Source organism: Populus alba, chromosome 12, assembly GCF_005239225.2.
Source record: "Populus alba chromosome 12, ASM523922v2, whole genome shotgun sequence".
NCBI classification, from domain to species: Eukaryota; Viridiplantae; Streptophyta; class Magnoliopsida; order Malpighiales; family Salicaceae; genus Populus; species Populus alba.
Genome location: NC_133295.1, coordinates 2,830,245 through 2,845,336, shown reverse-complemented (window position 1 = coordinate 2,845,336; position 15,092 = coordinate 2,830,245). Strand labels below are relative to the sequence as shown.

Below are 15,092 nucleotides of genomic sequence, written 5' to 3'. Positions count from 1 at the left end.
TCTGGTCTGTATTTTCTTTAATTTTTAATCCTATAATTTAATTTTCAATACATTTTCTCTTACTAAACCTATATATTGATTTGCTTGACTTTGATATGGTATTTTTTGGATGAAAATAATGTTGATTTTTTAAAATAAAACATAGGGTATATTAACTAAAAGAAAGTGAGTACAAAAATTAGAAAGAAGGACGAATAACTTCAAGATTTTTAAACAAAATTAGCAAAAGCTAGTTAGATAAATAACCTTGACAACCATTTGATGCTTACAATCACCTTTTTCTCTTTTATATTAAAATTTTATGATGTTAAATATTATTTTAAATCTGATTTAACTCAAATTCGAATAATTCAATATCTAAAATCATGAAAAAGAATTTTTCTTGATATGATTAGGTCATGATCTGTTGAGGTCAATTCCATATTCAATTTTAAAAACTATAATTTTAAATTGATAAAATTTTTGTGTATGTATTTTTAGGGGTGATAATTTTCGGTTCGTTTTGATTTTTTATAAAAAACAAGTAATCAAACCGAATTTTTTTAAAAAATTGAATCTGATCAAACCGATCAGTTTCGGTTCAGTTTGGTTTTTTTAGGATAAAAAAATCAATTCAAATCGATTTAACTCGGTTTTTTTTTTTAAAATTTTATTCGGTTTAATCGGGTTTTTTTTTCACGGTTCTGTTTTCTCAGTTTAATCTATTTTTTTTTTTTTTTGCTCATTCATATATATTTTTGTTATTTTTTTTTCTATTTTTCCTGTTTCTCCCTTGAACTTCTAATCAACATGAGATTACAAGATCCTTCCAAGCATGGAAGAAGCCAATCTTGAAGCGTGTACATAATTAGAATTTCATTGGTTATTCAAGATCCATCATTTGATACGAATAAAAATGAATTTCTCACAAGTAGAATGAAAGTCTACTGATTTTTGAAAAAAAAATCCATAACTAATTAGGAGATAATTACATAAAACATGAAATTAAATAGAATATAAATAATATTTGTACTTATTTAACAACAACTCCCTTTCATACAAGAATATGACATGCCATATCCTAAAAAGTATAGTTTTAGTTAGTCAGCTTCTAAGTTTACTTTCTAGAGATTATTAATTTGAGTTCTATAAACTTAGGGTTACTGGAGGCTTATATGGTTATTAACTTCATGATCCGTGAAATTAGTTAAAATACACGTAAGTTGATCTGAAACATTTATATTAATAAAAAAAAAAAATATGAACATGCCCACGAACAAAAAAAACTTTATGTGAAGGTGTTCATAAATTTGTTAACATATCATCATCACTCTTGAATAACATCAACTACGTACTGCTCATTCCTTGTAAATAAATTCCAAGAAAGAGATATTTGAGAGTTTGTTATCATGTCAAGATGGTGTATTGCTGTAGTTTGATTCTTAAAATATAAAAAAAGGATAAAGAAAGTGTTTAAGACGGCTTTTCAGAGCACAATATCCCTCTTTGAATAATCATACTCAATCAAGCAATATGTTCTGTAATATACACATGATAAATATAATTATGAGAGCCTTTAAAAATATATGTCTCCTTTTGTCTTACGATTCTTTAAGGTTTGCGGTTGTTGTGGATACCATTCCTGAACAATACAAACACGAGACTGTATATAATATATATATATATATATCGAGTTAGCTTGCGTGTATTTTAATTAATTTATAAGCTTTTTAAAATTAATGATCATATAAATCTTTTATAATTATAAAATTTATAAAACTCGGACTAGTAATCTTTAAAGAACAAATCTAGAACTGATCAGTTAAGTCATACTTTTAAAATTAAAAATATTATTTTTATTTTTATATTTATATCTCCTTTCATTTTTAATGATGGACCTCACTTATAAAACATTTAAGCAAATGCTAATCCGACCACACTATTAATATCTTAAAAAACAAATAAATATACACTAAAAATAAAAGTATGTGTAATTAAAAAAATAAATCTCTCATTCTAGTTTTCTATTAAATTCGTATGCGTTTAAAATGAAAAAATAAAACATAAAGCATATCCCGTCTAAATTAAATGCTAGGTTATTCTTTCTAAATTGAAGAATATATATATATTAAATGGCATATTAAAAAAAAAAAATCTTGTTTTTTGACATAACAAAAACTTGTGTAAGACAAAAGCACTTGAATTCCATAGCTAGTCGAGGATCATGTCGTGTTGGACTCAACTAATTAGTTAAGAGAGTTGTAAAAAATTTATGTTCATGTGTCAAAAACCTAAAACCCCACATGGCACAAAACATTTAATAATAATAAAAAAAAGAAAAAGACATGAAGGATATATTCTTACGTCATGTTTCAAGAGCGTTACAGCTTGAAAACAGTGTGTGTGTGCATGCACGCACCATCATGAAATGAGTGAGTAGATCATGATCGAATTTCTTTCTTACAAGATCAGTTGCGTCTAAAATCCTTGTCCTCGCCCTCAATTCTGTTTATTAATCAAATGCATGAACTGTGAAAATTAGAGAGGAGGAGAGCTGTTAACGCTTGATTAGGGTTTGTCTCTCTTAATTTTTTTTATTAGCATGAGTTAAGCTGCAATTCAAGCCTTGAATCGTGGTTAACATTCTATTACCTTAGACATTGATTATTAATTATTATTATTATTAAAGAAATTCTGTTGCGTTATTATGTGTTCTTATGTGGGTTATCTTCATGGATAAAGACAAGCTTCTTCTCAACAATAAATTCAACCTAATCTTGACGAGTTCTTGAAGGCTGATGGAATGGATTTGTATTCAAGGAAAGAAAGAACATGAAAAGAAAGTTTATCATAAACATACTTACTTGTACTATTACTAATCATATATTTAAGAATCGATAAAACATCAACTCATATAATTTTTTAGATTCAAGTCTTGTAGTTATTGATATTAATAGCTACTAAAAATTTATATGGTTGTTAATTTTAGAATTAGTCGAGATATGTGTAAATTGATTTAAACATGTTAATTAAAAAAAAAAAAATAAGAATTGACATGAAAATACTTGTGTTTGTGAACAGAAAATTGAGTCCCCACAGCAATAACATATATATGCAGTTAGAGTCCTCGCAATTTGACATTTAAAATCCCAAATTATACAATATAAAACTATGGAGAATGTGATTTATAATCTTCAATGATGTAAGCATAATCTCAATAATGGAAGCACTGAGCACTTATTAATCCAATAGCATATATATATGTATATACATATGATCGGTTAGCCACCAACTAAATATGATATGTGACAGATTCTGCATCCGAAAGCAATTTTGACAATAACGATGGCAGCCAACCAACCAAATATAAACAACGAGGACGAGGAGGAGATAATTCATAAGATAATTTCTTACAATACATACAACATTGTTCACTGTCTTTCAATTTATCGATTTGATTCAAGAAATCTATGCACAAACCCACTTTTTAATTCCAAAATAAGTAATAACAGTAACTGAAGCTCTTCTTTTTCTTGATCTTCTTCAACTTGAGGTTCATCTTCTAGTACTGTTTTTCAATAGTTCCAGAAACAATCAAGGTCCATTGATTGGACTAATGTAGAAGGTGGTGCCTCTTGTTCATCAAATGACCTTTTTCCCACTTCAAGATTTGATATGACAGAAGAGATTTCAGTGTTCATATCTGTAGCGCTATCTTGTGAGACACTGGCCATGTCCCTTTCAAGCTTGGAACTTTGCTGCTTCATGTTTGAGCCTTGGTTCTCAATCAAGGCTTTTACAACTGAGTGATCTTGAATAGAAACAGAACCTGGATATTGCAAATTTCCTGATGCTGCGACAGCCTGGGGAGAGTAGAATGAATTCAGAAGTGGGATTCGAGGAAAAACCTCTGCAGGGTTTGAAGAAACTGCAAAAAGATGATTGTTGAAGCTATCAGTTGTGTCTTGTTGGTTTCTTTGATCATCACTGAGATTGGAGAAGCAGGGCACGTAAGCCAACTCGGCCACTTGCTTAATCTTGCCATTGGAGGGTGAAGAATCCGTCAATGGTGGCAGACCATAAGGGCTAAATTCGTTACCAAAAGAACCTAGTCTCACCAGACCTGAAATATAGTTCTTCTTTCCAGCGGAGCTCTTCTGAAACACCCTGCAAATCACCCATTCATTCTACAATACAAGAGCAAAAATCCATCAGCGTAACTAAACAATAAAAAAAGAGTCAGAATGATGAACAAAAACAGATGAAAAAAACAGAGGAGATGGGTGTACCTTGGCAATTTTGGGGAGATTGTGGGCAGAGAATTTACCCTCTAATCTGTATTCATGCATGATCCAGTTGGTTTTCTCTCCTTTAGGGGCTCTACCCTTGTAGAAAACAAGGGTCTTTTTCATTCCAACCAGGGATTTTCCTCTGTAGATCTCCTTATCTTTCCCCGTGGCTTTCCAGTAACCAGCTTCAGTTGCCCTATTTGTTCTGAGACCTGTCGGGTACTTTCTGTCCCTAACACAGAAAAAGTACCACTCTTTCTCTCCCATCTTCGCCTTCCCTTCATCCAAACAAAACCATGGCCATAAGAAAGAAATCCCAACTTACCATAATCTCTATGAAGAAAGATTGAAAGAAATTGATTATTTAGCTTAAAGACTTACATGGCAGTTCCCAGGGTTCAGACTTGTTCAAGTCCACATCTCCGATTGCTCTAGCAGAGAAGTTGATGTCAAGAACCTTCTTGTATAAGTAGTGAGAAATAAGCTCTTCGTCAGTCGGATGGAACCGGAATCCAGGAGGCAAATCCATCTTATCATCATCTTCCTTGCCAAGTCCAGAAATGTTTTCCATATCTCGAAACACTAAAACACTCGTCTTGTTTTCTGCTGGAAGACCTTTGTTTCAAAAACTATTTTTTTCTGTATCTGATTAAGAAGCTAATAAACTCCAGGAATTCAACCCCTACCCTCGTATATAACCTCTTGTATCAAATGGGAACTGACCAAACAAGACCAATTCTCTAGGTTCAAGGAACCTTGTAGAAAACAAAAGGCCTGAAATAATTCAATGGAAAGTGAACAGCTAAATGACAGAGAAAAGGTTAATAAAGCTATGGGAAGTTAGGAAGAAAGGTAGAGATTAATAGAGAAAAGGGAAGGGGAGAAGCCATGGAATTAAAAAGCTAGAAACCTGAAAGACGGAGAGATCTCAATAAAAAAGGAAATAGATAGGAACAGAGGCCCCTAAATACTCTGTTATTAGAGAGCAAGAAACGTGCTATGTAAAGCAACTTTTTGGTAGGTTGTTTTAGTCATCTATCTTTTAACCATAGGTGTTAGAAATTTAATGACCAGCTACAGCATTAGCTGACTTGGCTACTTATATGTCCACCCAATGTGTAAGAAAATAAAATCTCAGGCCTGTTCTTCACTTTTCCTAGCTTTTGAGGCATTTCCCACCTGAGGTCTCCCTGAATTGGTGAAGAACTCTGTGTCATTTCTCCCTTGGCCTCCCTCTCCTCCACCTGTGCCTTGCTGGCTTTTGTAATCATCCGACGAAATACGGATGGGATATCCGCTGGGTCATCCACCTTGGCTCTGCTTTCATTTGTGGAAAACCCTGCACTGTTCCTCGGGTTTTCCACCGGTCTCCATCATTTGTGCCGCTCTGGCTTCTGCAATCACCTGGAGAGGTTCCAAGGGGATAGCTGCTGCTCTGGTTACTGACAACCCTTTTGTGCGTGTAACTCTGTGCGAGAAAGACTTTGAACTTTTGCTAATTTCATGTCTGACAGTCCTGAAATCACTAGGATTTTTTTTTTAATTACCAATAGCACAGTAAATAAAAAAAAATGACCAATTGAATATTTGAATTAGGTTAAAAAGATGGGGTGAAATATAAAGTGTAATTCACTCAGTGTTCTGAAACACGACATGATTATACTTCAATACTCTATCTTAATTGATCTATTGATGGAATTCAGTTGGATTAACTAATTTATTACTTCACTCAAAAATCATAATTTTATAAGTTAAAATATATATTTTTATTTAACTTGTTGACTAAAAAATACATTTCAATTAAAATCTTCAAAAGTTATTATTTACATGATAATAAGTGATTTTAAATAATCATATGTGAATCTGACATAACTAAATAAGGATTTGTCTAAAATAAATTATGTAAATAGTCTAGAAAATATATTTATGGACTTCTATAATAGATTTAAGCCCAAAAGTAGACTTGATCATGCCAGATCAAAATAATAGCTTAAAAGGTCAATAATTTTTCATCGGACTGTCTTGATTGCGATCAAATGTTTTCAAGAGTTTTCAGAAATTGTTTTTTCTATAATAGTTGTTGCATCGTTACACGGACCCTCAAATTTTTAGATATAAAAAATCTTGTCAAGACCCTCTAGTTTTGATAATTTTGAGATTTTTTTAGTTATTTTCAGAACTAGACTAATTTCAATAATTATTATAAAATGATCAACTAATTAAATTAAAATAGTATAATTTGATAATGTTGTGTTTTAAAAATATAATATTTATTAAATGTGAAATGATCAAATAATAATAATTTGTGAAATCTTTTTGAATCCCCAGTCAATTCACTATCAATTTTTTATTTACTTTGTTAATTGTCCAATTTTTCCAAATCGTCACAAGTTTCCAGGAGACTAGACCCTAACGAGTGTAGAGGGCTAAATTAGTTGTCTATTCTCAAGTTAAGCCTATCTTTCATATTATATTTTAAAATTTTGAAACTTTTTTATTTAAAATTAAATTTTTAATATTTTTAAATTATTTTAATATATTAATATTAAAAATAATTTTTTTAAAAAAATATACATTATTTTAATACATTTTTCAATAAAAAATATTTTAAAAAATAATTACTACAACACCTACCCATACTGACACTATATCCATCTTAAATGGCTTCACAGGGATCAATGAGTGAATTCGAGCATAATCCGGCGGCATCCCATCATTTTTCCATATCAGAGGCAGCTCCGACCTGGTCATTTGAAAGGAACTTTCTGTTCAGTCCAATGTCAAAATTTTGAAAATCAGGGTCTGAAACGTTGACTGTCATCGGTTCTGGTGTCATTTCATTAGATTCGCTGGAAGAAATGGCAGCAGAGTCTCCATCTTTCTCATGCCCACGTATATATCGTTGTTGACCATGCTCATGTGCTTTCTGAAAACAATACTTTTGGCATGAACACCGGCGGGCAAGGACGCAACCCCGCCTCCAGCAACACCAGCCATTCTACAGTTGAATCACGCCCTCCAATCCCGTCAAGTCCTGAGTTTTTACCATGATTTCTTCATGAATTAAATGGACAACTATTTGCAGCATGGCGTCTTGACTTCTAGGATGACTCGGTTCTGCAAACATTCGTTGAGATACAACTACTGAGACACATTCCATATCTGCAATAGATTCAGCTTTCAACAATCCAAATTTTGTAGTAAGATATTGTTAGAAAATAATATAAATAATTTTTTGAGACCTTAACTAATAATTTAAAATTTAAAATTGAATTGATTCTACAGAATCGAAATCCCGGCCTTCTCAAGATCCATCGTCAACTCATTTCAACAGCACAAACTCAGTTAATGAAATGTGCTAGAATTTACAATAACAAACAGCAGTTCAACCCAAATAATCACATCAGAAAACACTAAATAGATTCATTTGAGAATAGAAAGAGCCAGCCTGATTCAATTCCTTAGCTTTGGTGAAACCTGTGGATGCTGTATGGATTTTTCTCGCTAAGTGACAGGCCATATAGATATCCTTTTGGGCTGGAGGATATCTATATGGCCTCATATGAACTGGCTCTTCCCCTTCTTTAAGCACAGTCTTGTGATCATGGGTTCTTGAAGGGGTAGTCTTTGAGGTTCTGCAAATATATCTTCAAATTCTGTCAGCACAGATTGCACTTCTGTCAGTAACTTGTAATTCAAGAAGCTCTATTTGATCATCCAACAGAGTCCATTAACTGACCAAGTTGCAACCAGCTTCGTCGTCCTTGATCACAAATCATTTTGTCTGCGATCTGATCCTCTGCAATTCCTGTCATCCTTACAGGTCTCCCTTCCATGACTAGCATTTGCCCTACCCACATAAACTACATCCATAGCTTTTGGTCAATTCCATACTATATATCTCCCAAGCCATAGAACCATTCCACACCTAAAATCCTAGTCTTGAAAAGCTTTTTCAGCATCTTCCACAAAAATCCTAGTCCGTAAGGGTATTCATTTCGCGCTTTCTTTTTCCTCCCTGGCTCTCATTGTTCTAAACCGAGTTCCACCAAACACAACATTGCTGGAAATTTGGTATAATTCTCCAGAATAGCTTCCCATTCTAATATTAGAAGATCCTCAAAAGATAACCCAGCACCTCCATTCCAGCATGAAAATCTGGGCTAAGTTTATTCACATAAATAAATAAATTGTAATTGTGAAACCAATTGGCCCAATCTTGGAAGAGGAAGGCAAAAAAGGCTTAAGATGGCATCACTTATCTCATGTCTTTTCTTGCCCATATAATAAGGTTTGTTGGAGCCCAAACGAGTTGCTTGTAGTGAAGTTTGGTTTGGGCTACAGCCTTTTTATTTTTTTAAATAACAATAACAAAATTAATTGGGCCTCCTCGAGCTTGTTAAATGGGTTTTTTTTTTTTTCAGGATGTTTGTGGGTATGAAATGCAGTAAACTTAATTATAATAATTATGATTATTAAACTTAGTTTTGGTAGGATAGAACAATGACCTAGTTAAATTCGATTAATTTTATTAAATTTTTAATAATTTAGTTAATCTAGATAAACTTGATTTAAATTTTTATTCACTAGATAATTTAATAACAAAACTTTTTTGCTGAGTTAGTTCTTAAATCTGATTTAATATTTTTTAAAATTCAAGATCCATTTTCTAATGTCTTTAAATTTGATTTACTTTATTAGATTTTTAATGATTTAGTTAATCAAGGCAAACTTGATCCAAATCTGACTGGAAAAAATGAAATATTGTTGTTTTATTTACCTGATAATTCAATAACAATACCATTTACTGAGTTAGTTCTTAAATCAGATTTAATATTTTCTAAAATTCAAAATCTATTTTCTAGTGTCTTGTATCTAAAATCCATTTTTCCTAAAGTGTATAACCCCATCGTACTAGATTTATGATTCAATCTGTATTAAGATAAAAAAAAAGGATTGCATTCATACGCCTCATGTAAAATCTCATCGACAAATAATGAATTAATTATTTGTCTTATTAGTAGTATTGGACACTAACTTATATTATATATGTTTTGGGGAGTCAAATTTAGTGATGGATTCGCATCTTCAAAAATAAGACTGTGAAAACAGAAGGTCCAAAGTGGATAATATATATATAATAGGTAAGGTGGAGCTATTACATTTGGTATCAGAACTGATCCCATTAGCTGTCCGATGATGCCAACGAGATCATTAGGCTCCTTAAAAAGGATGAATTATAAGATCTCACATCGGCGGATGAGGAGTTAATTGATAGTCTTATTAGTAGTGTTGGTCGCTAACTTATTATATACATTTTGGGGCGTCATGCTCAGTGATAGGCTCATGTCATCAAGAACAAAACTGTGAGGATGAAAAATATACCTATTGCTATTAAAATTGATTTTTATTTTTGTGGTGATAATGTGACCATTTAAGCACTTTATCTATCATTGATATTTTTTTCAACTATTTTTTCTTTCATTTCTCAACATTTAATGACTAAACCCTGAAAATAATAAAATACAGAACCAAAATATAAAATGTTACAACAATAGGAACTAAACAAATACATAACTGAAATTGAAGAGACCAAAGCGAATTTTCTATGCAAAATGAAAAGGTTCTGCTTTATTTTCCTTTTGTTTTTAAATTCTTTCCTTGCTTTTTTTTATTTTTTTAACTACCATCTAAAGTTTTAGTTTTTTAAATTCATCTTTAATTTACCATTAAAATACTTTTTAATATTTATATATGCGATGCAAATTCAACCTGGCTGATTTAGTGTTGGAATAAAGTCAGGTTTTAAAAAAATAAAAAGAAATAAAATTTCAGGTGATTTAGTTAAAATTTATTATAACTTATTGACTATTTAATTTTTTAACAAAAAGAATATCATTTTACTTTATAAAAAAATTAAAATTACGTTATTTAAGTTTTAAATCGGGACCGCAGCTTCCTTTCTTACGTGTCATGAGATCCCCCGTATGTTTGGAGACAAGTGGCAGGGCAAAACAGGTAAAGCAATTTCAGGACAAGGAGAAAAACTTGGACCCGTTTTCTCGGAAAGGAATATTCCAAGCATAGCAAGGTCCTGGACGGCTGGACCCGTTCTCTTGGAGAGGAGTCTTCCAGCAAGTCAAAGTCTTGATCCTTGACCAACACGCAAACTTGCTCTCCAAGCAAACAAATCAAAAATATAAAATCATACAGCTCATAATAATAAATGCCTCGCTGTTACTTCTCCTTCAAGGGTCCCGTTTATTTTTCATATGTTTTTGTATTTATGGTGTAAAAAACTAAAGTAAAAATATTTAATAATTGTAAAAAATTGCATTTTATAATATGAAATTTATTAAAAAATTGAGTTTAAAATGTAATGAAGCAGTTTTTTATATTTTTTTAATTGAGTTTTATAAAATACTGTTTTTTTATGTTTCAAAAGTGTTTTTTAAAAAAATTTGATAATTTTTTATTTTGTTTATTTGCTTCAAATTTAATATTTTTTTGATGTTTTTAGATCATTTTGATGCGCTGTTATCAAAAATAATTTTTTTTAAAATACATTATTGTAATGCATTTCCAAATAAAAAACACTTTGAAAAACAATCGCAATCACACAACTACCAAACATTTTATATATATTTTTGATTATATATAAACACTTTGAAAAACACTTTAATGATGTTTTAATTAGTTAATTAATTCGTATCTAATATTACAATTTCTTCAGTAATTATTTGAGTTATTTTTTATAGAATTATTATGCTTAATTTTGTTTTTCTAATTTTAGAATAATACATAATTGATTCAATGAATTTGACCCTCTGTTTTTAAGTACAATAATTTCTATCTTTAATGCTTTTTAAAAAGATTTTTTTCCTAAAAAAAATATTAAATAATTTTTTTTAAGTGTTTTCAATGATTTTGATAAATTAATGTTAATAATATAAAATATAAAACAATTATTCTAATATATTTTTAAATAAAAAATATTTTTTAAAAATATCTTACACAATAATACTAGAGATGCACTTAAATACATGAATATTATGTAATTTTAGTAAATTTGGTGTAGACATTCATGCGTATCTCATGAACAAATTTAGGTCCAAAAAATATCTCAAATTGGCAAAACAAGAGCCACCCACTTCTCCTAATTTTGCACTTTACACCTTCCCTTTCAACCTCCACCGCCACCGCCAGCTAATTATTATAAAGATGACCCTACAATTAACTAAAATTAGGAAATAAACCCCACACGCTAATTATATATAAATCGAGGAAAAACATCTCTTAAACCCCAACAAACAAAAAGCCCAAAAAGTCCTTCCTGTTTCTTTTTCTCCAAACTTTCTAACAAAATAAACCTCCAAGAAAACAAAACTTCCCTTCTTGTTATCATTCTTGATCTTTGATTTCGAACTAGATCTTGATCATTAAGATGATGATGGCACGTCGCGAGGGAGCCTCCAAGTTGGTGAGTTCCATGATGTTGGTTTCACGTTCTTTCTCAACAGCCACCGCCCGTGGGATAGTAGCCAAAGAGGCCGTCCCAGCTAAAGCGGTGGGGTTTAATGGGGATGTTGTGAGTAGAAATATTGGTGAGTTTTGGGTTCGGGGTTCGGTTTTTGGGTTGAGGCATGGGAGTACTGCGAGTTATAGCGGGAAAGAACAACAACAGGAGGAGGTGAAGCATAGCCAGCCGGTTGCGGAGGGTGGTGATAAAGCAGAGGAGAAGCATGCGATTGTTAGTTACTGGGGTGTTCCTCCTAGTAGGGTAACTAAAGAAGATGGAACTGAGTGGAAGTGGAATTGTTTTAGAGTAAGTTGTTTTCTTTCTTTAAAGCTTTCATTTTTTTGTCTTCTGTTTTGGTTTACATTGATAAAGACTCGTGGGTTCTTTTTTATGTATGGTTTTGGTTTCTTAAATCCAAGTTTCATGCTTTCATGATAAAAAAAAATAGTTTTTTTTTTCCTGGGACTTTCTTGATTACTGTCAAGGTGGTGTCTGAGAGCAGGTTGAAGATATATATGCTCTCTTTCTTAAGTTTTGTGCGGTAAGGATCAGTACTGGACAAGATATATATGCATAAAAAGTCTTGTGGAAATCTGTGTGTTTCTTTTTCTTGTTGGGATTTGAAGATTGATCTTGTGCTGATGGTTTGTTATTTGAAATTGAAGCCATGGGAGACATATTCTGCTGATTTATCAATTAATCTGACGAAGCATCATGCCCCAGTCACTTTTTTGGACAAAATGGCTTATTGGACTGTCAAGTCTCTCAGATGGCCCACTGATTTGTTCTTTCAGGTATGGTCGATTCATTTTACCCTTCTTTCCTTCTGTTATTTTGATCAAATCAATTGTTTGCTTTTTTTTCATGTTCTGATCTTTAGATTTCATAAATTGTGACTGCGCATGTTTCTTTGGATTGACAAATTATGGAAGATATTTTTTTGTTGACAAAAATTGTACGATTATCCATGAAAATATTGCTGTTGGACCCTAAATTTTGATTTCTGTGTTGGTTTTTGAGGCAATACAGGATGCTAGGGTTATCCCCTCTGTTGTTGTCAGAACTACAGTAACAGAGGACAACTACAAATTGATAGAGGAATATCCTGTGAATTGATTGGTATGTATCCATGAAATGAAATTCTCAAGGGAAAAACCAAAAACTGGGTTTAAGAAAGGTGGCTCTATTGATTTCTTGCCTTTCTCGAAGGGAAAGATAAAGGGATTCTGTTTGTTACTGATAATGAATGAGCATCGCAAATGGGTCATAAATGTGATGATTAGTTCTTAAATACCAAATGGAATCAAATGTCTATAATTACCAAATAGATTGTTAGATGTGCAAGGCAAATTTTGAACAAATTTTGATGTATTATTTCTGTATGTAACAGAGAAGGTATGGCTGCCGCGCAATGATGTTGGAGACTGTGGCAGCAGTGCCAGGAATGGTAGGAGGCATGCTGCTGCACTGCAAGTCCTTGAGGCGATTTGAGCACAGTGGAGGATGGATCAAAACACTTCTTGACGAGGCTGAAAACGAGCGAATGCATCTCATGACATTCATGGAGGTGGCAAAACCCAGGTGGTATGAACGTGCTCTAGTGATTACTGTCCAAGGTGTTTTCTTCAATGCTTACTTCCTCGGCTACCTCATCTCCCCCAAATTCGCTCATCGCATGGTGGGGTATCTGGAGGAGGAAGCTATCCATTCTTACACCGAGTTCCTGAAGGAGTTGGACAAAGGCAACATTAAGAATGTTCCAGCTCCCGCCATCGCTATTGATTATTGGCGCTTGCCTCCTAACTCCACCCTCCGCGATGTTGTTGAGGTTGTTAGAGCTGATGAAGCACATCACCGTGATGTGAATCACTTTGCATCGGTGAGAATCCGATTTTTCAACTCTGAGGCCTTTCCTTCTCTGCATAGATTAAATCAATCATTCAATCATTCATTTTCTGCTTCTAACACCGCTCTTTTTTCTTTTTCAAATGATAATTTATTGTTCTTGAATAACTTGCAGGACATACACTATCAAGGACGCGAACTGAAGGAAGCTCCTGCTCCAATCGGTTACCACTAAAATGCTTGCTTGTTGCCACTACCAGGAGACAGGCTGAAACTTTTAACTATAAAACTGTGTACAGAAAAGTGAAGTTCTTTGATTAAATTAATAAAAGTTGAGAGTGGTATGGTTACGGAATTTTGCTGTCCTGTTCTATTCTGCTGTGAAATTTATGTTGCAACTTTGTTGACTACTTGAATTTAATGTAAGCCTACTTCCTTGTAAATCAATGTTGTGCTTGTTCATTGTTTGCCAGGTCATAAAGGACTGGTGATCCCTTCAGATGATTGTTCATTGTTGGTGGTGGTGATTATTGCTTATGAGAAATCATCTAAAGCACCCAAAACTTTCTTTTTTATTATAGGCTTGCATTTAAGCACGCAAAATGCTTTTCCTTCTGAACCATCCCTGGAAACATCTTGATGAGAGAATTTCAATCCTTGGGCCTCACCCATGGCCTTGGCATATGATTAAATAAAAAAACCTTTAGGGAAACTATGATAATAGAGTGATAATTGGTGCAACCTTTAAAACCTAGGTTCATCTGTGCAATCTAAGGTAAAACTCAGGGTAAAAAATTCTTCTTCTTCTTTTTTTAATATTTTTTTTTCAAGGCGGGACATGTGACATGTACATTATTTATATCAGGTATTTTTATTCTTACTTAATTGAACAATTTTGAATCTAAATGTTTTTTATAATAATATTTTAAAAATAAAAATAAAAATATTATCCTTGTAAACATGTTCTTTTTTTAACTCAATTTTAAAAATATAGAAATCCATATTAAAATTATCTCAATAACATGTTTTAGTTCTTAAATATTTTTTTTTTTGCACGATTGCATTGTTTTTTAATCAAATTTGCTAACTAAGGACAAGATTAAAAGGAGAACCAAAAAGAAAAATGTGGCAAAAATAGGTGACGGATTCAAAGTTATTATAAAATGTTAATTTAGTTCTAAAACTTTACAAATTTATATTTTGATATAAAAATTTATTTTTGTTATTATCTGGTCTCTTGTTTAAAAGAGATATCACCGGGTTCTAGTTCTAGAAAAAAAAAAATCAGTACTGACATTAATTACAGCCACTAAAATGATCAATTTTAATTTCAATAAATTTTATTTAGTGAAAAAAGTTCTTAATAAAAAAAAAGTTCACATTGAAATCATATAAAAAACAAATTTAATCTTCAAAAGATTTTTAATTTCAAGTTTTCTGTTTTTGTAATGTCATTTATA

At 32.0% G+C, this 15,092-nt stretch overlaps 2 protein-coding genes across 3 annotated transcripts; one reads left to right on the top strand and one right to left on the bottom strand.

The window, feature by feature from the left end:
- Positions 1 to 3,370: 3,370 nt before the first annotated feature.
- Positions 3,371 to 5,276, bottom strand: LOC118033297 (NAC domain-containing protein 100). Of its 2 annotated transcripts, none has more exons than XM_035038230.2 (3): positions 4,650 to 5,276; positions 4,269 to 4,546; positions 3,371 to 4,166 (listed from the first exon to the last, which is right to left on the bottom strand). In XM_035038230.2, exons 1-3 carry the CDS (start codon positions 4,837 to 4,839, stop codon positions 3,555 to 3,557), a joined length of 1,080 nt encoding a protein of 359 aa, XP_034894121.1. In that variant the 5' UTR covers positions 4,840 to 5,276; the 3' UTR covers positions 3,371 to 3,554. The 2 variants fall into 2 exon arrangements, with proteins under 2 accessions (XP_034894121.1, XP_034894129.1); XM_035038238.2 differs by having other exon boundaries at positions 4,269 to 4,541; positions 4,650 to 4,788.
- A 6,100-nt stretch (positions 5,277 to 11,376) lies between these two features.
- Positions 11,377 to 14,075, top strand: LOC118033311 (ubiquinol oxidase 2, mitochondrial-like). Its single transcript, XM_035038250.2, has 4 exons — positions 11,377 to 12,093; positions 12,453 to 12,581; positions 13,178 to 13,666; positions 13,808 to 14,075. Exons 1-4 carry the CDS (start codon positions 11,713 to 11,715, stop codon positions 13,865 to 13,867), a joined length of 1,059 nt encoding a protein of 352 aa, XP_034894141.1. The 5' UTR covers positions 11,377 to 11,712; the 3' UTR covers positions 13,868 to 14,075.
- Positions 14,076 to 15,092: the final 1,017 nt, after the last annotated feature.

Coding starts and splice junctions, on each gene's coding strand:
- LOC118033297 (XM_035038230.2), bottom strand. CDS start 4,839: ATGGAAAACATTTCTGGACTTGGCAAGGAAGATGATGATAAGATGGAT. Junction 4,547..4,649: donor TGAACCCTGGGAACTGCCAT/GTAAGTCTTTAA, acceptor GTTTGGATGAAG/GGAAGGCGAAGATGGGAGAG. Junction 4,167..4,268: donor ATCTCCCCAAAATTGCCAAG/GTACACCCATCT, acceptor CTTGTATTGTAG/AATGAATGGGTGATTTGCAG.
- LOC118033311 (XM_035038250.2), top strand. CDS start 11,713: ATGATGATGGCACGTCGCGAGGGAGCCTCCAAGTTGGTGAGTTCCATG. Junction 12,582..13,177: donor CCACTGATTTGTTCTTTCAG/GTATGGTCGATT, acceptor TGTATGTAACAG/AGAAGGTATGGCTGCCGCGC. Junction 13,667..13,807: donor ATGTGAATCACTTTGCATCG/GTGAGAATCCGA, acceptor AATAACTTGCAG/GACATACACTATCAAGGACG.